This window comes from Bemisia tabaci, chromosome 3 (assembly GCF_918797505.1).
Source record: "Bemisia tabaci chromosome 3, PGI_BMITA_v3".
In the NCBI taxonomy this organism is placed as follows: Eukaryota; Metazoa; Arthropoda; class Insecta; order Hemiptera; family Aleyrodidae; genus Bemisia; species Bemisia tabaci.
In genome coordinates, this window is record NC_092795.1 from 48013611 (window position 1) to 48035199 (window position 21589).

General features: G+C 39.5%; 1 protein-coding gene across 1 annotated transcript in view; it reads right to left on the reverse strand.

The window, feature by feature from the left end:
• Positions 1-3446: 3446 nt before the first annotated feature.
• LOC109030564 (insulin receptor) overlaps positions 3447-21589 on the reverse strand; it is a 380809-nt gene continuing 362666 nt past the window's right edge. The window contains exons 2-3 of the mRNA XM_019041589.2: positions 16181-16442; positions 3447-13933 (exon numbers count right to left, since the gene is read on the reverse strand). Of these exons, the coding sequence (XP_018897134.2) occupies positions 10522-13933; positions 16181-16442 (3674 nt within the window). The 3' untranslated portion in view covers positions 3447-10521. The remainder of the gene's footprint in view (positions 13934-16180; positions 16443-21589) is intronic.

The following is a 21589-nucleotide window of genomic DNA, read 5'->3' on the forward strand; positions in this document are numbered from 1 at the left end:
CCTACATCAAAAAGCAATAATTCAAAAGAAAGGAGCTGACTTTTCATGAAATTCATAATTCCTAACCCATTGAACTGATTGAATAACACATAAATTAATGCAGAAAGGTCCTGTATGATACCTGGGTTTTATTCGTGGCTTCCTTATATCAATAACATTGGCGAAATTGAGAAAAAAAAGTAAGAAAAAATGTCTGAGTGATCAAACACAAAAGCACAACAATACAGAAAACAAGGACGGACCTTAAATGAAAAGGCTGAATTTTGATAAGAATACAATATAATTAATGCGAAAAGTATCTAATTTGTTCCCGAACGATACCCGGCTTTCATACTAAACATAATTGTATCAATAACTTACGCAAAAGTAATAAATATTGCAAAGAAAAGCGGATTAACAGATGCACGGACTGGGCCGGGCGGGCGCACGGACATAAATGAAATGACTGAATTTTGATAAGAATACAATATAATTAATGCGAAAAGTATCTAATTTGTTCCCAAACGATACCCGGCTTTCATACTAAACATCATTGTATCAATAACTTACGCAAAAGTAATAAATATTGCAAAGAAAAGCGGATAAACAGACGCACGGACAGGGCCGGGCGAGCGTACGGACAAAATAAGATAGGGAAAAATTTTCCCATAAGGTTTTTGTCCGTACGCTGTCCGCGCGGGTATAGGGAATGTCCGCGCGGCGCGGAAATATCCGCACGCCTGGGAACACTGAAACAGAACTGCAAACTCATTGACGTATAATACAATCTAGACCGCGCATTGGGCCCGACTTTAGGCGGGGAAGGTAAGACAGCTAGGGGGGTAAAGACGCGCCTTCAGCCTAGTTGATACCGCCGAATATACGAGCTAAGTGTACCCGTATCAGGCAACGGCACTGGCAAGACTGGCATTTCCACGAATTTTCACCATTGTCTCGCCGGTACACTTGCTGTGTGTTGCTGGGTTGCCTATCGTCTCGCTTGAATTTCGTAATGCGCGGTCTAGATTGTATTATACGTCAATGTGCAAACTGCACTGGAAAAGGAAAGCAATGCCCAGGCGTTGGGTGTGATTCATCTGATGACGTCATACCAATAACAGTCAAATGGGGTCGTTGTGACGTAGCCTTGATGACGGTCAAAATCAAAACAAAGATTGAGCGCGGTCATTGACCCCAATCAATAATTCAATACCCACTTATCGACGGCGAAACTGCAAAAATGCGTACCTAGAATGCAATGTTTCAAAATCTCCCTATTTTATTATTTAACGGAGACCGAACAGAAATCATGCCTTGTCATTTTGACGGAATATTCGTTACATTGAGAAGAAAATTCACTAGAGTTATCAAGAAATGAAATTTGGTAGTTTTTTTTGTAGAAAATGAAGTATGACAGGAAGTTTGCATCGCCGCAAACCGAGATATAAGTACGCATTTCTGCAGTTTCACCAGCGAAATATACTATCAGAAGACCATACCATTTGCCTTTTGATACATGAACATGATGCCTTTGTCAATAAAGTTACCAGAAAAATTACATCAAAGGCATCAATACTGTAGCTCCATATAACTTACATACTTCCTAGGTTCCTAGATACATTATTTTCCCCTCTCTTCATTGAATAGGATTCAAGCATAGAAAAATCAAAATTTCCAAAAAAAATTAATTTCCTCTGGTGAATAAAATATTGCTAATATGAAAGCGATTGCTTGTACCTGTAGAGAAGTGATCTGATAACCAGGGCCGGATTCACCTACTTGCCGCCCATGGGCCGCCTGTATTTTGCCGCCCCCTTCTCATTCGTTTTGAAACATCAATAAAAACCATCAAGAAAACGTTCCGGAGGGGTAGGGGTGCATAAGACGCGTTTATTCGTGTTGGCCGCTGGCCGCACTGAGTTTTGCGCAATGCGTAAGGTATTTCTACAGTCTTGTAGGCGCTATGCGTTTCACGTCGCGTCGACCGCTGCTGACCGTACTGTTTTTGACGCAATGCATGAAGTATTCCTACAGTCTTGTAGGCGCTTTGCGTTTCACGTCGAGCGGTCCTGAACGCACTGTGTTTGACGCAATGCAAAATTACTGTGCTCTCAGGAAATGAGAGATTTTGTCGCTTTTTCTCGTTTGTGTTTTTTTCTGAATCCGATTTGCTTTATACCTTCACTTAAAAAAATCGCAAAATTCGCCGCCCCCTAAATTTGCCGCCATGGGCCGCGGTCCATGTGGCCACCCCCTGAATCCGGCCCAGCTGATAACCATAGGAAAATAAAATATCTTGCAAGGCAACCATTTTGTAAGCTACTTGATACTTTTACTTAACGCTTACATCATATTCATTTGAATTATTCAAGGATTGAAAAAGTAGGTACTGCCCGCGCATTTGAAGGTGCGTTCAGACCACAAAATAAAATGTTTAAAATTCACTCAGACATTCGATCCTTTTAGTGATGCCTATAAGTTCAAGGCTTTTGCAATTTTGCTGCTCATAGCTGATAAAAATCTGCTAAATATAATTAAAATTAAATAATTACTTTTTTTCTTTATTTTCAATTTTGTATAAAATTGCCCTTCGGTAATAAGCCAGTCGGAGAATAGAAAAGAAAAGAGGGGGGAAAATTCATTACACATGAAATAAGCTGTCTTGTTTTGCATTTGTAAATTTTGAGTTCACTAGATTTACCGCCTATGGCTCAAGCCCCTAACTATACTTAGCTCTCCTCAAATCTGGCCGTGCCTCCAGACTACTGAAGGAGCTATTTTCATTTTTGAGGGAGAGGATATGGCTTTAAGTTACCACAGCTCATTTTTTAGTTCTCTTTGCCCAGTTTTTACCTGTTACTAAATTAGTGCTAAGATCGTTGTTAGTCATAGTCAAAATTCAGATACTTCAGCTAAACCAAGACAAGAATGAAGAAATTCAGGGACTGAAATGATGTTGTTTGCCAATGGTAGAATTGAAAATTAAGTTTGAGCCAAATAATTTTGATAAACATGCCTTTACACTGAGTAGTTTGCATTGACCAAGGCTTGATTGTCCTTTCTTCACCTATTCTGTGACCCTTTCAAACGGGTACAGAAGAGAGGTTTGAAATAAGGTACTTAGCTATCCACACAAAGTCTGTGGTTTCCGTGAATCTAATACTTGATGAACGGGTATGCTAATATATATTTTGAGAACTTGCAAATTTCCAGAAATTTTTCCTCAAACTCACCGACAGCATGTCCATTACATTTTGATTTATTTATGCTAAAAGAAACTATAGGCATTGAGCTTACATGCAACATAGTTCGTTTTGGTCTCAATGCAATAAAATAAAGTTAAAACTAGCGATGAAAAGTACTAAAAGGAATTTTTTTAAATCATCATGAATTATTCATGATATGATGTTCTTGTGTAGATATTAAGTACCAGGAAGGAGGTTTCACAGAAAATACAAGTAGAAAAGTTTAGGCAATAACAGCAATTTATTCTTCTTTTGGATTTAAACAACAAATTTACAGAAAATTGAGTTTCAAAAATTAAAAAGATTTGTACATTTTTATACAAAAAAACAGTCAGGATATGTACAAAAAATAGCTTCATTACACACCAGTCGGGTATAATTTATTCTCATTCAAATATGCTACAATTACACAAACTTTCGGAGGCATACATGAAATTTAAAATATTGGTGGCCTCGTCATCTCTGGTCAGACATACATTTGGACGAGTTCAACAATGATGTTTTTGGGTAATAAAATATGGACTTTACTTAAATGCTTGATGATGACGCAGTAAATGAAGAGCCATAAAACATTTTCAACTTCTTAATTTACACATTGATGTGATAGAGAGGGAAGGCAGATTTCAGGTTCAGATTACAGAAATTAAGTTGTTAACCTAAGAAATTTAAGCAATTCTATTGATACACTTCGGGTTTTCCTGCCTCAAGAAAAATTTTGCTTCCATTGTGCGTAGAAAGAAAAATCTAGAAATATGTGGTCTTAGTACTGAATATTTAATTATTTTCTGAAGATTAGTACTCAGTACAGAAGAATATAACAAGATGATAACACTGAGAGAAGAAAAGTAACACTTAATTAGGTACAATATTCAAAAGGTACACAAGTTGTTTGATTAAAACATTCAATAGCATACTTAGTCTTTGAATTCACATACAGGTGAAAGTGAGTGTTCTTTATGGCAGAAAAAATATTATGTTTAGAGTTCCATTGTATTGCTTTGCGCAGATTTTAACCATTTAAGAGGCGCAATTTTAAATAAAAATCTATTGTGAAGTGATTTTTCCATGAACCTAAAATAACTTACAACCTCAGATCATTTTCTTTGATTTTCGACCTGAAAACATTAAAGATACTGAAAAAGAACCATTCTGACAGCTCCAATAAAGAATTCGCTTGTTTGTGGGAACTAGATAAAATAGGTACATGCGTCAATATCAAAGAACGGAATGATAAACTGAAACCTTAAAACTACAAATATCAAAACTTAAAAACTGGATGAAGGTATCTACTTAGACTTGGTAGGACTCAGCAGGGCGATTATTGAAATGATATCGACTCTATGTCGCCGCTTTGTCGAGTCGCGCCATCAGCGTTACACGACAAAGCGGCGACATAGAGTCGATGTCATTTCAATAATCGCCCTGCTGGGGAGGTATGAGATGTGCTAACAATGAAAACTAGGCCTTTGCAGTAATCATTCCATTTGCTCACCTCTTCCTTGTTTTGAAAATTCCCTCTTCGAAGCAATTATCTTCAAAAAGATTTGTTAATATGTAAGCAGTAAAAGAAAGTTCTATCAGACACTTGCCCCCTTTCTGCATTCGTACAATATCTTAATGGTGATAAATTCCTTGTGTACCTAGGTAACACACAGTCTCAGAAAACATCTTCAGCCTATCAGCGTTATTACAAAATCATCAAATGCATTTAATGTTGGTGATCTTCGGAGAGGGTACTTACATAGTTAGAAATAAAATTCAATTACAAAATGGAGTAAAGTTATTTTCAAATTTTAACTTTGTTTTTTCATTTGTTTGAACTTAGGTTACCAAATATAAAGAACTACATACCAAAGTAGTCATCAATTTTTGAAGAGAATTGACGATGGAGGATTCACGTCGGTAATGTATTACTCTCATGAAAAAGAACATTTTCAATTTAAGGGCGATTAAAATAAACTAAGTTTGAAAGCTATAATAAAAGTAAATAGGAGACTCTTCAACAAATCCAAATTTTCGATACCTACCTATATTAGAAAAGTTGCATTTGTCACATACACATGCAAAAAGGCATTCAGTAATCTTTGGTTTTGGACAGGGAATAAGACAACCCTTAAAAACTCATCCAAGAGTAGAACAATATTTGAATTTTTTTTCTTCCTTTCTAAGGAACTTGCTTTACTCGTTAAGATTGATAGTGACCTCGATGAATCGGTGGGAATAAATTACGGCAACACCAATCTCCCATGTTATGATGGTATAAATTAAACTGGCAAATTTGTGATGGTCAAAGTTATGGGCAATGAACAGGCCCTGGTGGTTAACTTTTGGACCTCATCACAATGCATATTTATAAATTACTTATTACTGATTCTAAGCCATTCGTACTTAGTAGATTATGCTATTTGGATGTATATATGCCAAAAGGAACTATGTGCATGTGGTTCACATGCAATATAGTTACTTTCAGCATAAACGTGTCCATTTGGGACTTCCGCTCCCTACATTCAGAAAAAGGTAGGCACTCGAAAGCAGAGTGTAACAAAGTTACATCAGTGACCAATCTGATATAAGGAAAGTTATTTTTTCTCTGCATAGGGGGATAGAGAAATAGATTGGTTTTGTTTGAACTTACAGGTGATTGTGGTGATGAGATAAAAGAATATGTATTGAGCGCAAAAAAACTTAATTATTTATAGAGCTCTTATTTGAAGTATAATATTGAAATCTAATGGATGCAACACTTTTTACCATTATTAGAGCTTATAAAATGCAAAAAAAAAAAACGAACTATGGCCTTAAAATGCTAGTGAGAGGGGTATCAGTTCTATTGCAAAGAGCATTGCTGCAACATTATTAAACAGGAATTTCCTAATGATAATTTTGGGACATAGGGGAGAATATTAACAGGTACTTACTATCCGTGAAAAAACAGGACGAGAAATATTGAAAAATGGACCGATCGACGGAGAAAGGGTGACAAGTTTCATCAAATTTTGAAATTTCCGGACTTTGTAAGGATCTTGGGTATGAAAATGCTTTTCACAGGACACATTCAGTGCAAAATGTGAGCTCTTCTAATAGAATGCTTGAGTGAACCTAATTGTTCAGATATTTTGATGGTGAGAGTAAATTAGAGGTTCAGAAGCAAAATTTCCTGACTTATCTCAGTGAGAAAAATAAATTTATTTACTGAATTTTTGAGGTTTTCCTTGACTTTACAAGGACTTGTCACCCTGTAGAGACTTTATCAGCAAGGAAATGGCAAAATATTCTGAAAAGAGTCAAAGTTCATGCTAATATCAATGTCAGGGCAACTCATAATTCAGATAAAATACAAAAAATGTAAATGTTGCAATAATGCTGTGTTGCAAAGTGGGTCCCTTTAGAGGAAACTGCGGAATTAAAAATATCTCTTAGTTGAACAAGAAAGAAATTATTAAATGGGGCAGGAAAAAAAGAGAAACATCCAACACTAAAGATTACCATAACCTGAACAAACCATAATTCTATAAATTTTTAACTTTCAAGCTCTTTTAAATTGATTTACAAAAGGAAATAGACTTAAACAATATTTACAATGCCATAGAAATTAGATTCCATGGATAACTGTGATCACAGCAAATTATGATGATAAACGAACCAAGGTATATTTTGAAAAAATCAAGGAAACATAAACATCTAGTGAATCCTTCTCTTTGAGATATTGATTTGAAAAAATGATGATGAAGAATATAATCCAAGAGATTCTATCTACACAGCAACCTGTCTGTAAAACCCAGAGGAAGTAGAATGAACATAAAGTTACAGTTACACTTTAGATCATTAATCAAACATCATTACAAGAACAAATACAGTGGTTATGGTACAGATAATTGACCTCATTTCAATGATTAAAAAGTGTATCAGCAGAATAAAAAAAGCGCCCTCATACATTTTTGTGATAGGTTCCGTATAAATGGTCAAAATAAATAAAGAATATGGTCTAACAGAACAGGAGAAAAAATGGAAGATTTTGTTTTAAAATGAGAGAGATGAGTATAAATTTTATTTTCCATTTTTATTCTTTTAGCTGAGCCGAGATTTAACTTGTATAGCTGATTTGGAGGGTGAATTGGACAGCGTTTAACAGAAAGGATCCAAGCCACATCAGCTATTGCCAATTTTAACTGGGCACTTTAATTTTTTACAAGAAAACGTTTGTGCAGATCTCTTTGAAAATGTTAAGGATTTGCTTCGTAATATGGAGAAAATTCACTGAAATTTGCACGAAAATCCGCACAACCGTTTTCATGTAAAAAATTAAATTAGCCAATTAAATTTGGCAATAGCTGATGTGACTTGGTTCCTTTCTGTTTAACGCGGTCCAATTATGCTGCTTTATATTTCTCTTCAGGCCATGAGGAAAATGCAAAATTTTTGGGAATCAAGAATTAATTATCTTTTATTTTTGTGACTTCCTTGAGCAACTGTCTGCCTGTGCACAAAAAGCCGATAAAATGAGGAAATATTAAACACTGTTTTGTAAAAAGTATGATGTGATGATACAGCTTTATGAATCAGGGATAAAAACAAAAATTTAAATAAACATATTGGACGAGCAAATGCTCCTCTCTACAGATAACAGAAAAGATCAAATTAATTAAAAAAATGAAACTGATGAGCATAAAAGGAGAATCAGTGGGTTTTTAATAATGGATACACAAGGAAAACAGGCACTAAAATAAACACTATCTATCTACTGATGAAAAGTATGGGTAATTTTGTACAAAAATACAAAAAATTTGGTCCAGCTAAAAAAAAATCTTGAACAATACTTACAAAATGATACTTATTTTTGATGGGAGAAAGGGAGGGTGGAATGAGAACCTACTTATACACTGTTTAAAAAGTTAAAATATCTTCAATTGGAAGTTCTTGTATGTTTTGACATTCTTCAGCACTTACAAAGCATAAGTCTCTGGCCAGAATTTCTTAACTTAAATAAATGACTTTACCAATCAAAATTTTCCATGGCACTGTTTAGCCTTCTTATAGGTACTTATCCTTTGAATAACGTAATTAGGTCCTAATAAAATATGGAAAAATCACAAAGGACATTCAGAACATAATGAAAATCAGGTTAAATTCATAATCAGCAATCGAGGCTACTGTCATGGATAAGTGCCGAGTTAAGAAAAACTTTGAGAAAAAACATGGGACAAAAAGACATATTGATGGATAAACTCAGAAATCATGTATCTCAATTCACACCATCGATGATATCCTTTGATACGTCATTATTTAATTGAAAAACCAATCAACATTATTTCTTGAAGGCTTTCAGTGATTTCTTTGATTTATATGAAAGATATTTCATTCTCAAAAATGTCAACTTAGTCTTGAAAGGAAAAACAAAAGTAGGACAAGACAAATGGTTTCCTAGTTCATCAGTCAGGTGCAGAAAAAAGTTTGGAGAAAAGTCAAAATCTAAAAGCTGGAAATACTTAGGATGGTAGTGATACAAAAAAATTTGGTACCCACTGACAATGCCTTTCAGATACATAATCGTTTGCGGAATTGTGATCTCATTAGTTTTGTTTGCAGGTTTGCATATGTTTTGGAAATTTGATTGAGATGGAAGTGGAGATAAATGTGCTGAGGTTGTTTTGTTAGTGACTGTGAGCAATAAACTAAGTGTAAAGGTTGCAACTTACAAGTTAAGTTCTGAAAAAGTACTCCAAGATTTAAAATAGTAAATTATAATTCTGATACTGGAGATATCATGTTTCACCATTTTATTTCCATCAAAATCAACAATTTAGGGAATTTGTTCAATCCTTTTCATATCAGGGATGTAAATTTAAGGTGCATACTTCAGGACATTGGTTACTCAAGGGAAAGTCAGTGCGCTTCTGATCTAGCCAAAATTCTTGTGCAACAGACATTTTTAATGATGAGGAACCCAAAGATCACGGTGGTGCAGAGTTCTGTGCTAATATGAATTTTAACAATTCATTTTTGGTTTTTGTTTCCGGAACATACTATTTTTGAACTCCAGAGACGTTGGAGTCTTTGATAGTTAGTCTTAAGAGAAAAATTAAATATATGTAATAATTGTTCAGCCATTTTCTCTGTGAAGACTGTTGAATAAAAAATCTAGTCCGTCGAGATACTCTATTTAAAGCAAGGACGCTGAGACAAGCATTTTTACTGTCTCATAAAATGAAATAAATAATGAAAAAAGTTGAATTAAAAAATAAAATAAAAAAACAATCAGGGTACAGGCCGTGCTTGCCCTAAAAAATGTCCGACCACTTAGAAACACTACAAGCTATATAACAGTATCAATTAAACAAAAAAAAAAAAAAAGATCATGTGACCTTCAGAAGGAAAAACAATTTGAAATAAATAACTACTCACTTAAAACAGAAACATTGGTAACTATTGATCATAACATTAAACATCAACACATTGGTTAAAGACGTTAAGTTATACTTTAAAATGATGAAAGTACAATTTGTACATTTTTCTTACAATTGAAATAAAAAAAAGAAATTATTACAAAAAAGTGAAAAAAATTCGATGAAAAACTATTTACACAAGAAAAAACAAATCATTTTGTTATATTGATATCATGAAGGTTCACACGACTCTGAAGTGGTTGAACGGAAATATGACTAGCAAATACAATTTTATTACATGACAACTGAACCGGGGAAATATTTTACACGATTGTCCAAGAAAAATCAAACCGGAGAGGTGATAGTTCTAAATTTGGTAAATATTTACACAAATTCAGATCTATTTTTAACGAAAATAGTACCAAAAATAACTTCAATTACTGAGAGAGCAGTGCCCTAGAAGAGCAGAAAAGAAATTGAACCAACAAAGGAGGAAAAAACTGGAAAATACAGTGTCCCAATACATGCTTCACTTCTTTGTTGAGAATATTTGATGATGCAAACAATGGACATCAGTTATACTATAGACCGGTGAACATTTTAAAGCATTGTAACATTTTTATTGAAGAAACAGGCAAGTATATCTACTGTGAGAGGTTGAAGGGGTAGACTCCGTGTTGGACTTAACATCTTTATGAAAAATAAACTATTATACAGAATATATAGAATATATGTAAAGGCATACATCTTCACTTCGATGTTAAAAGAGAGTAAAAGGGAAAAGAGAGAGGATAGAAAAGGAGATAAAGGGAGGAATAAAGTAAAGCAGTCCGTTTGAAAATAAAAAGTTTCATAAAAAAACTGAATGAGGTAATCCAAACTTACAACTAATAAAAGGAGGGAATAAATAAAAACTAGCTTCGACTCGTGGAAGGCAGGTGACCATTGAGGGTAGGATGAGACATACTCGTGCTAGGTTGATCATCCACGGGATCGTCTCCGGGATAGTCAGGAAATTGTTTTAAAGGAACATACGCATCAGTCAAAACATACGATGACGCCGAGCCGCCTAAGGAGGTTTTACTTTTAGAATGAGATCTTGACTTGAAAAGACCCAGCGTGTTGGCGAGTTGTTTCGGAGAGTAGAATTTCTCCGACGACGAGGACATGAATGCCAGAACTTGCGCTTGATCTTTCGAAGCTTTCTCCTGTGACCTATGTTTGAGGTTTTTCCGCAACTCGCGGCCCTCCTCCGAATGGTAAAAGGATACGGACCTGAAATCTTCATCTGTGACCGGGTCCAGAATATCTAAAATGGCCATGAAGCTTGGACGTTGTGGTGGCCTCCAGCTCCAACACTGGTTCATGAGCGGTTTCAACGCTTCTGGAAAATCAGTAGGAGTATCTAAAATTTGTTTGCTCAGCACGTATTGTAACACCTGCTCGTTGGCGAGTCCTTGATATGGTTGCTCGGCTAGGGTGGCTATTTCCCACAGAACGACGCCGTAGCTCCACGAGTCCGAGGAAGACGTGAAAATACCGTCACCTAAACTTTCCGGGGCCATCCATCGGATGGGCAACAAGCCTTTGTCCCCTTTCTTGTAGTAATCAGTCTCATAAACATCTCGAGTCATTCCGAAGTCGCCGATTTTCACCGTCATGTCTTCGGCCACCATACAATTCCTCGCGGCTAAGTCACGATGAACGAACTTCCTCGCCTCCAGGTAGGCCATTCCGTCGGCTATCTGAGCCGCCATTTTGTAGATGCGCTTCGTGTCTGGCAAAAATTCCGGCTGTTCCCGCGAACCCCTCAAGAAGGATTTCAGATCACCCAGAGCCATCAGTTCCATGATCGCCAGGGGTGGTCTATCGATGGAGACCACTCCGAGGAGTTTGACGATGTGATAAGCGTTGCTGAAAGCTTTCATGACTGATGCTTCGTTCAAGAACTCGTTGACATCGTGCTCTTTGTTCTTTTGCACCGTTTTGACGGCGCATTTCTTCTTGTCAGGATACAGTAAACCTTCGAACACCGTCCCGAAGGTCCCTTCCCCGAGCTCTTTCACGATGGTGACATCCCTCCGAGGAACTTCCCATTCGTCAACAACGTACGGCATCCGGAAGTAGTCAGGGTTCACAGAGGCATAAAGTTTCATGTTGGCCTCCATTGCTTTTTTCTTCAAGTAAAAGTAACCGAAAAGACAGGCAATGAGCACTCCTGAGATGAGGATCGTAAAGAGCATGAAGAGTGTCGTATAACTACTCCCTTCTCTGTCTTTGATCTCAAATGATTTGGGGATTGACGGGTTACCTGGACCTGCCAAGGACGTCGCAACGATCCGATAACTGTAGAGACCCGGCCCAACACTCAGTTCCAAGCTCCTATTCATGTCTAAAAATTCTGAGCGCGTAATACACTTACGCGACTTTCCCTCGCTATCTGGTTCTTGATAATACTCGATTTCATAACTGAGGATCACACCGTTTGGTTCGTAGGGTTCATCAAACCTGATGAGAACAGTTTCGTTGTTGATCACAGTAGAATTTATTGAGTCCAGATTTATATCATCAGCTTCCCTGAGACTTAACGTTTTCGCTGTGATGAAGACATCATAGCTGCAATGTGCAGTGGTCTCGTTAGGGTAGATTTCTCGACACGCTGAAACCAGGATGACGTATTCGCTAAAGTGCATCAAATTATCGATCGAAAATAGTGTCATATCCTTTGAGACATTATGATAGAAGCTTGTCCTTTCATCCTGAAAATTGAAATTTTCCGGCGCATCAACGGACGCGCTACTGGCCGGAAAATCTGGTGCGCTATCGTGCATTAGATGAGCCAACTCGAGCCATTTGAGCATATAATTATCACATTGATAATGTTTTATGTCCTCCAACTCCCAGTTGATGGTTTTACTATACTCCAAGTCTTTACACTTGTAAGATTTGCGACATTTATCAGATTCGGCTGCGCCAGTGATAAAATCTGGAGGGAAGGTGGCATTGTTCGGGGCTATTCGCAGTAACTTCCGCTGACAATAGTTACGTTTATCGAGGTAGCTCTGGTTGTACTCCCGCAAGTAGCCTTTCAGAACGTAATGCGTTAGGTTACCGTTAGGATGGCGAGGGGGTCTCCACGAAAGAACGATCTGGGAGCTCGAGTTGGAGTGAGCTTTGACGTCTTGCGGTAACGAAGGCCTCGCTGGTGTCGTTCGAACGTAATGTACGGTACTTAAACCGCTGAAGTTAATCGTTCGAACGTAGAACGCGTACAGGGTGTCCGGTTCCAGATGCCCGAGGATGTGCGTCTGTTTCTCAGGAACGGAGGCATCGTTGGCCATCAAGGCCTCCGTTTCGTTCGCTGACACGATCGTCTCGCTTATCCTCCACGAATTAGAGCCGCACTCATCCGGTCCTTCGTGCGCCGTCAGGTTTTGATCTTTGACTTCCGAGTAATAAACAACATAGCGGAGGGATAAACTCGACGTCTCTTTGCTTTTGGGACGGCTGATGTCGATAATAACGGTGTCGGAAGCCGTCTTCACGACCGTCGCGTTGATGTTCGTGCTGTGGCACGGAGCCTTCTCCCCGTTCGAGAAAGTCGACACCTCCGACTGGTTCGCGGTGGACATGTTGGCGATCAGCGCGAAGTCCTTGATGGTCGATATGCAGAGCTTCGGGTTGTCGTGGAAGGAGAGCGTGCCCTGTCGTATCTCGAACTTCCGTCCGTCGGGCTTCTGGTCCCAGTCCCAGAGCTCCTGGAGATTCTGGTTCTCGGTGACTATGAAGGAGGGATGGCTGGAGTTGTCCTGGATCCGGTTGGACATCTCCTTCGGCTTCCCGTGGATGATGGTGAGATTCCTCAGGAAGTTCAGCGACTGGAGGGCGAGGGATCGACTGACCTTGAGGTGGTTCTCGATCTCCTCGATGTCGCCCAGGTACGCGGTCAGGATGTCCTGGATGGCCGAGTTGTTCCGCTCGTTGGAGATCTCGATCTCGAGCGAGTCGTTGATGTAGATGCAGCCTTTCAGCGCCTCCGCCTCTGCGATACTCCTGATCTTGCCGCCCTTGCACTGATTGCAGTAGATCTTGTCTCGAGGGCAGGGTTCGCACGTGGCTCCTTCCTTCCTGTCTATCCGCTCGTAGCGCGGCGGGCAGTCGACGATGCAAGAGCCTTGGAATGGGAAGTGCTGCCTCTTGGCTGCCTCCGAGGAAGCGGCACCGAGACCGAGAGGATCCAGGCTGCTGGGTCGTTTCCGGACGATCAGTTCCGACGATAAATTTCGACACTCCTCATCCACGATGCACCAATGCTTGTACTTGACTCTGAAACAAAAATACCATCGAAATCAATCATTCGTCTCATGGCAAGGGTGCAACACAGGAAAAAAAAACACATTGGATCTAAAGTCCAGACTCTTAAAAGCATCGACAAGAAAAAATACTCTTGATTCAATCAGATTTAAGCTTAAATCAAGAACCAAGCCTCTTAATTTGAGCGGATTTCCTTTTGATTTAAGCTTAAATCTGATTGAATTAAGAGTCCTTTTTCTTGTCAATGTTTTCAAGAGTCTGGACTCTAGATCCAAGGTGTTTTTTTTTCTTTCTTTCTTTCTTTTTTTTCCCCAGTGAACGTTCGGGATTTTCATCAAAAATCTGGTGCGATAGCCGCAGAACCATATTCTGATGCTTGATCCTCGTAGATCAGCTAAAAATATTAAGTTCCGTCTAAAAAGCAACTTTCTACGTTGAATATTAACCGACTAATCGAGCTTTGAAAAATTCGGTTTCTGGCGTCTTCCACCCTTGGTTTCTTCCACCTTGCTTTCATTAATCAGTGAGACACACATTTGTACTGGTTACTCAATGTGAAACTTGGATGAAAACAAGGTGGAAGAAACCAAGGGTGTCCCTACCGCTGTGGATGACGCCAGAGACCGAATTTTACAATTCAACGCAGAAAGTTGCTGTTTGGAGGGATCTTATTACTTTCAGCTAATCTACAAGAATTAAGCTTCAAGACACGATTCTGAGAACAGCGTAACTGACCCATTTACATAGAATGCAGTACGCTTGTGCATAAAGGCCGAGCAACAAGTTGGCAGGGCCGGATTTACCTACTTGCCGCCCATGGGCCGCCTGTATTTTGCCGCCCCTTCTCATTCGTTTTGAAACATCGATATAAATCATCGAGTGAACGTACCGGAGAAGGAGGGGTACATAAGACGTGTTTACTCGTGTGGAGCGCATGTTTTGTGAAATCCTTGTCAACTCAAGCGCAAGTTCACGGAACTTAATTTGCGCGAAAATTATGTTCCGTAAACCTATCTCTGTGTGGACGAGGCCTTTCATTTATAAGAAAATAACGAAAAGTTATGAAAGAATAAACATGAATGTGGTTTAATGATTTTAATTTCCGCCACCGCGCCAACAGCACTGTGTTTGGCGCAATGCGTGAAGTATCCCTACAGTCTTGTAGGCGCTATGCGCTTCACGCCGACGCTGCGCCGACCGCTGCTGACCGCACTACGTTTTATGCAATGCGTGAAGTATCCCTACAGTCTTGTAGGCGCTATGCGCTTCACGCCGACGCTGCGCCGACCGCTGCTGACCGCACTACGTTTGATGCAATGCGTGAAGTATTCATACAGTCTTGTAGGCACTATGAGTTTCACGCCGACCGCTACTGACCGCACTGCGTTCGACGCAATGCGTGAAGTATTCATAGAGTCTTGTAGGCGCTAATATGTGTTTCATGCTGACCGGCGTGCCAAGGGCTTCTCCTATCCAATCCGCGTCATCATTGCTCTCTGCGCCGCGCCGCTCCAGGCCAAATTGCGTGTTTGATTTCTCTCTCAACTAGACTAATGAAAGGCGCTGTCTCTTGTATCGCCAAAAGACGAACAAATTCGAAATTATTATACTTTAACTCTCAGGAAATGAGAGATCTTTTCTCGTTTGTAATTTTTTTCCTGAATCAGATTTTTTACTTGATACCTACATTTGAAAAAATTACAACAATTGCCGCCCCCTAAATTGGGCTCTTCGTTTAAAACCTTTTTTTATCATTATTACACTGGAAAAAAACACATTGGATCTAGAGTCCAGACTCTTAAAAACATCGAAAAGAAAAAATACTCTTGATTCAATCAGATTTAAGCTTAAATCAAGAACCAAGCCTCTTAATTTGAGCGGATTTCCTTTTGAGTTAAGCTTAAATCTGATTAAATCAAGAGTCCTTTTTCTTGTCAATATTTTCAAGAGTCTGGACTCTAGATCCAATGTGTTTTTTTTTTCCAGTGTTGATTCGGTCTCCTTTTAAAAAATAAAATAGTAGCGGAGATTACGGAACACCGCGACCGAGATCTGTATTTCTGCAGTTTCGCCGTCGATATCTTGGAAAAGCATTCGCATTTACGTATTAAGATGGTTATTTTTTTTTTTTTTTTTTTTTTTTTTTTTTTTTTTTTTTTTTTTTTTTTTTTTTTTTTTAAATTGCTCAAATTCCAGTTTGAAAACCAAATCTTTCGATGCTCTATCTACAGTCGGCGGACGCTCGAAGACATAACTTACAAAGGACGAGGGCATTCTGTGACGCAGGTGCCATCCGGGGTCTCGAGGCGAGGGCAGAAGTTGGCTGGGTACTTGGGCGTGCGTGGTTGGCAGGTGCCGGGCTCCCCCGACCAACAGTACTGGTAGTCGCTCGGGCAGTGACGGCAGTATTCGGCTCTCGACTTATTGCACTCCTTGGATACGGTCACTTCCACCGGCGGCGGCGAGATCGTTACATTCTCCACGATGGCGTGCCAGTTGACCGTGTCGCCGTAGCATAGAGCTGAAACAGAAAACCATAGTGTCATTAGACGACAGGTCATTATTTTCACCAAAAAAGGGGCGTGAAAAACGAAACCTGGAAATTGGAATCATTACTGCATAACTAACGATTATTGCGCCATGATTATTGCTGATCAAATGAGGGTTTGTCAACTCCCTGAAGGGCTTTGGGAGGATAGGAGACTTTGGCGGCTGGGGGTCGCAGAGCGCTATGATAGCGGCTTGAAACATACATTATTGCTGATACCCCGTAAAATCCAACTCCACCCCTAGTCTGCTGTCCTAGGGAAAAACGCCGTATTAGCCTCCAGACGGTGCCAAGTTTCCTTCGATAAAAAACGACTTAATCAGGAAAATTGTGCATACTTTTTCCCAAAATATTCAGACAATTTAGCACACAATTTAATCTAAAATATCTAAAAATTTCAGGGGAAAATATGCATGAATGCCGTCGTAAATGTATGTTCTATAAAGGGAAGTTTGGCATCTCTCGAATGTTCGCACGGTGTTCTTCCTTAGCACGGTAGAAGAGCACACATCGTCGTTCCAAGGAAGAAAGAGCGTAACTCCATTCCAAGGTTGCAAAATTGACTAAAACAATTCAATTTTTCACAATGATGTACCTGTCCATATTTCATCCAATATTTCCCTGGTTTTTGCGATAAATCAGAAGAAAAATCAGTGAAATTTTCAGTTGAATATGCGGAGGCTCCTCTTGGAAAATTTCAATTTGCTCAAATTTGGTCATAAAATTTTGAGACATCCGCTGGAAATCGTTCGATTGGTGAAACTGTAAGAAAAAAGATCTTTAACTGGCACGTTTGTGTGCAATAACTCGAGAGAAAAAACGTGACGGCTGTTGCTCTTGAAACTTGTGAAGATTCCGCGAACTTTACTCTTCTTTTCTCATTTAGAGTTGCCAACACTTTGTACGGCTTATTCGATGGCCTCGTTAGGAAACAGCACCTCTCGCACGAAACATCGATTAACGAGTATACAATGCTTTATTCATGCCTCTTCGGTGTTGCGATAAAACAACACACCGCGGTCGGACAAAACAAACACGAGTTGTTACCACGTCATTAACTGATTAGCCTGAAAAAGTCACAGGTGACTGTCAGATAGCGCCATGCTGCGCATTGTCGCTTGAAAAATTTTCAGTGTTATCTTGGGTCCAAAAACTCGATTAGGACGTGGAATGCCATGAGAGAGGGGATGCAGAAATTCAGGAAATCTCTATAATTTCTGTAACACTGACACCAACTTCATGAAAAAGGATTCCTTGAGTTTAAAGAGGAAATCATACTCTCATTGTAGTTTTTTGAGAATTTTAAACTCCAGATAGATGAAAAAAAAAAAAAAAATTGTTGGTCTTACGGTGCGCTCATCATGATTTCCAGGTCCCGCCTACTTTTCGAGTTAAAGTTAAAATGTTATTCTTGAGGTAAAAATTATTTCTGGCGTCATCGTCGGACCCGACTCATTAAATATCATTCAAATCACATTGTTACTATAACTAAAAAAGTAGGCGGGACCTGCAATCCATAATGAGCACTGCGCAACTAACACTGGGGAAAAAAAAGCTACGGACTGTGTAGACATACCGTCCGTTCCGGGCTCAGACGCCGAAAGTTCCAGGTGCTGGAGCCTTAGCTATAGCTGCTCCGGGTGCTACACCCGGAACTTCCGGGCTCTGGTCCCGGAACGCGGACGGTATGTCCGTACAGCCCGTAAGTATACGGCTTCCACGGCCGGAGTTTTTTTCCAGAGAATCTTTTTATCTCCACCTATGCGTTGAACTCGGGTTAGAAGTGCTACGAGGAGGGTAAAGTAATTGGGTCAATGGAGGCTTAGGAAGATTACTGCTGAATGGATATTACAACCGGCGCGAGAGGGCAACAAATTCATTCATCAATATTTGACCACCGAGGCAAGGAACTTCGACCCGGTAAATAACTGTGTCTAGCTGACAGCCCCGAGCGGAACTAACAACGCACTTCAATATTTGGTTAAGCAGGAGTGAAGGGGTTAGATGAACGAACACGGACCGGCCGAAAAACGATGATGGCCGAAAAGAAAACAACCCCAATATCGTCGCTCCTCTGACGTAAGGGCGTATCTCAATTTACTTATGAGCCCCAGAAAGCATGGCGTTATATGCAGAACAGGGCGCATGCAAAAATCGAGATACGCCCTTACGTCAGAGGAGCGACGATATTAGGACGAGAATATTAATAAAACTTGTCGTCTCTCCGCCATGCGTTTGGAGCTCGGACACAATACCGCCATGCTGAGTAAAAACGCCATATACGCATTCGAATGTTGCCAAATTTCTTCTTTGAAAATATTCATTTCAGGAGAAACTTATGAACGATTTTCCTTGTAATTTTCTGACTTTTTAGATCAAATTACGAACGAAATCCTTTGAAAAAAAATCGGGGAAGAAATATTCACAAATTTTTCTGAAAATTCGTGATTTGTCGAAGAAAATTTGGCAATGTCTGATGGCTCATGTGGCGTTCTTACTTAGGACGGCAGAATAATCCTATGTCACGAATTACACGAATTTATGACGAAGCGCCGGATGGCCCTCAGGGGATGCTGCGATGAATTTACTCAAGCGATCACCTTGCCTCTCGACTTAATTAAATGCAACAAGCTCCGGGTATGACATACAAGTATGTTTGCGTGGGATCACGCGATCCGTCCATTCCTCAAAGAATTTCGAGACACCGAAATGTAAAGTAGACCCTTCTGCGAAGTGGGAATATGGAGAATGACCGTCGCTGCGCGATCTATAGAAGCCAACCGAGCGGGTTTTGCTCGATGCATTCCACGGAAACGTCCCTCACAGATTGAATGCAGAGAATGCGACTATTTAAACGCGTGGGAGCTGTTCTTGCCGACCCGGCGAATTGAAGGCGAACATCGAGGGAATTCCGGTTTATTTTAAAAATTCAATTCGTGAAAATACCGACTGAAATATTTTTCTCTGCTAAGAGCGCTCTTCCGTCCGAAAGACGGAGTTCTTTTTTACTTCAGAATACAATACTCTTCATTAAATGAAGGCAGTGTTATCGACATTTCACATGTAGTAAGAAAAAAATTGAGCTGATAAGATGATACTTGGCTAAGGCCTTGCAATGTTGTAACGGTGCACGGTGCACCCTGTTTCCTCTTTAAAACGCACTGAGAAAAGTCGGATTCATCACGACAAAGAAAACTATTTTCCTTGCAGGAGGAGCTTTGCTTCAAGGCTACTACTCAATACCAAAAAGTAAAATCTTAGATAAGTTAATGAAAGTAATTATATCGTGATGAAATGTTCCTATTTAAACCTACTGAAAACATTTCAGCATGCCAGATAAACTTCTTTTATCATAACTAAAATCTTACTTGACTTAACAAAGTCGCTTCTTTGACGCATTTTCCTTAATGCAACGAGAATATACCAAGGAAACTATGCTGCTTTCTATGTTGTTGTGAAAAAACCAATTCGTCTAAATGCATAAAAAAAATATTTCAGTGACTCCGATGGCAATTCTATTTCCGGGTGCTGAATTGGTCCAATCAGTTGAAGCTGACAAGCTCGTATGGATGCCATGAAATTTAGGATCTCGGCGACTTAAGTACTTGTGATTTACGAGTGGAAGAGAGATGGACTTGGGGGACGATGTGAGAAGAGGCCATAAATTACGCATCATTTGATCAAACTTTTAGGAGCCACGCACCTACACACGCACACGCACCTACATACGCACACGCACCTACACACCCTCGCACGGGAGCAGGACCCGACGCGAGCGTCTATTTCAAGCTCGGAGGTCGGGCGAATAAAGAAAACTGGAGCTGGTATAAATAAAAGCATAAAAAGGGAAGCGGAGGCTTAAACGCTGCAATGTTGATGGATCAGTTCACTATAATTCAGCCGAGATGGATTGATAGCGATCCACGACCGCGGTCGGCCCACGGACAACGCTACGGGCGAACAGTGGTTCAATTTTTTTTTTGAAAAAAAAAAAAAATCATCTGAGGGGCTTGAAAGATAAGTAGGATAAAGTTTCGCCCCCTAAAATGTCGATAAAGCCTAAACTGCCAATAGTTATCATAGCATAAATCATTCCCAATCTTTCAAAAACTTCAAGTTTGCCAACTTCACTATTAATTAAGTGGACAAAACATAAACCGCTGAGAAACCATCAAACCAGAATAAGTTCTGATACAAATTAGGATCTTCTCCTCTAAATTGCGTAGCGCTCCAGGGTGGAAGGAGGGGGGGTCGAATAGAGCGTTACCGCAATTTTGTTTTTACGTGTTATATGATAAGGACCTACGTCACAAAAGCGTTACAAGGGGGGGAGGGGGGGTTAAGGAGGTCAAAAATGCCGGAAAATTGCATCACGTAATTTAGGAACGGCCCCTTCGTGCAGTTGTAACCCAATTAAGTTAGTTACAAGACCTTAATTTTTTATGCTCTTAACCCTTTTCCTTTCCAAGCTTCTCATCTCTCAGAGAGGGAGCTGCAATGCTGCATCTTTTCAAAATTTTTTCTGTCTCATTATTAACACAATTTTATAGAACGCAAATCCCGAATTTCCTGTCGAATAGGAGTCCTGAAGGTGGGTCTACAGCGGGAATTTAACTTACAGTCTGTCCTGTTCTGTGACGAAAACCTCTACATTCATGAAGGTATTTTTCCAGGGTTTTTCTCTTTTCTCCGCTGCAACATTTGTACTCGGAGTAAAGTAAGATGAGCAAAGTGACTATAATGCTGCGTCCTCTAACCAATCAAACATCCAATTTTTAAATTTGAGTTTTTTTCCATTGTTATCGCAGTTAGGACCACTGTGAGAAGGCAGATTAAATCTTAGCTATTTTTGGTCCTCATTTTACTATGAGAGGTTTTTGATCGTGTGTTAAAGATTGTGATAGGTCTATGCTTTCTCCGCGGAAGCCGTAAAAATTTAGGCAGAGAGAGCTGATGGCTTCTAAACAGAAATCTCAACAAAATTGAGCTCACTGAAACTTTGGGAAAACAATGATAAGGAGCAATAAATATAGCGCGTTTAACCCTTGATTTTTTTTCTTGATATTTTTCTTTTCACTTTTATTCTGTTAATTAATCTCGGTAAGAATACTCCGAGATGT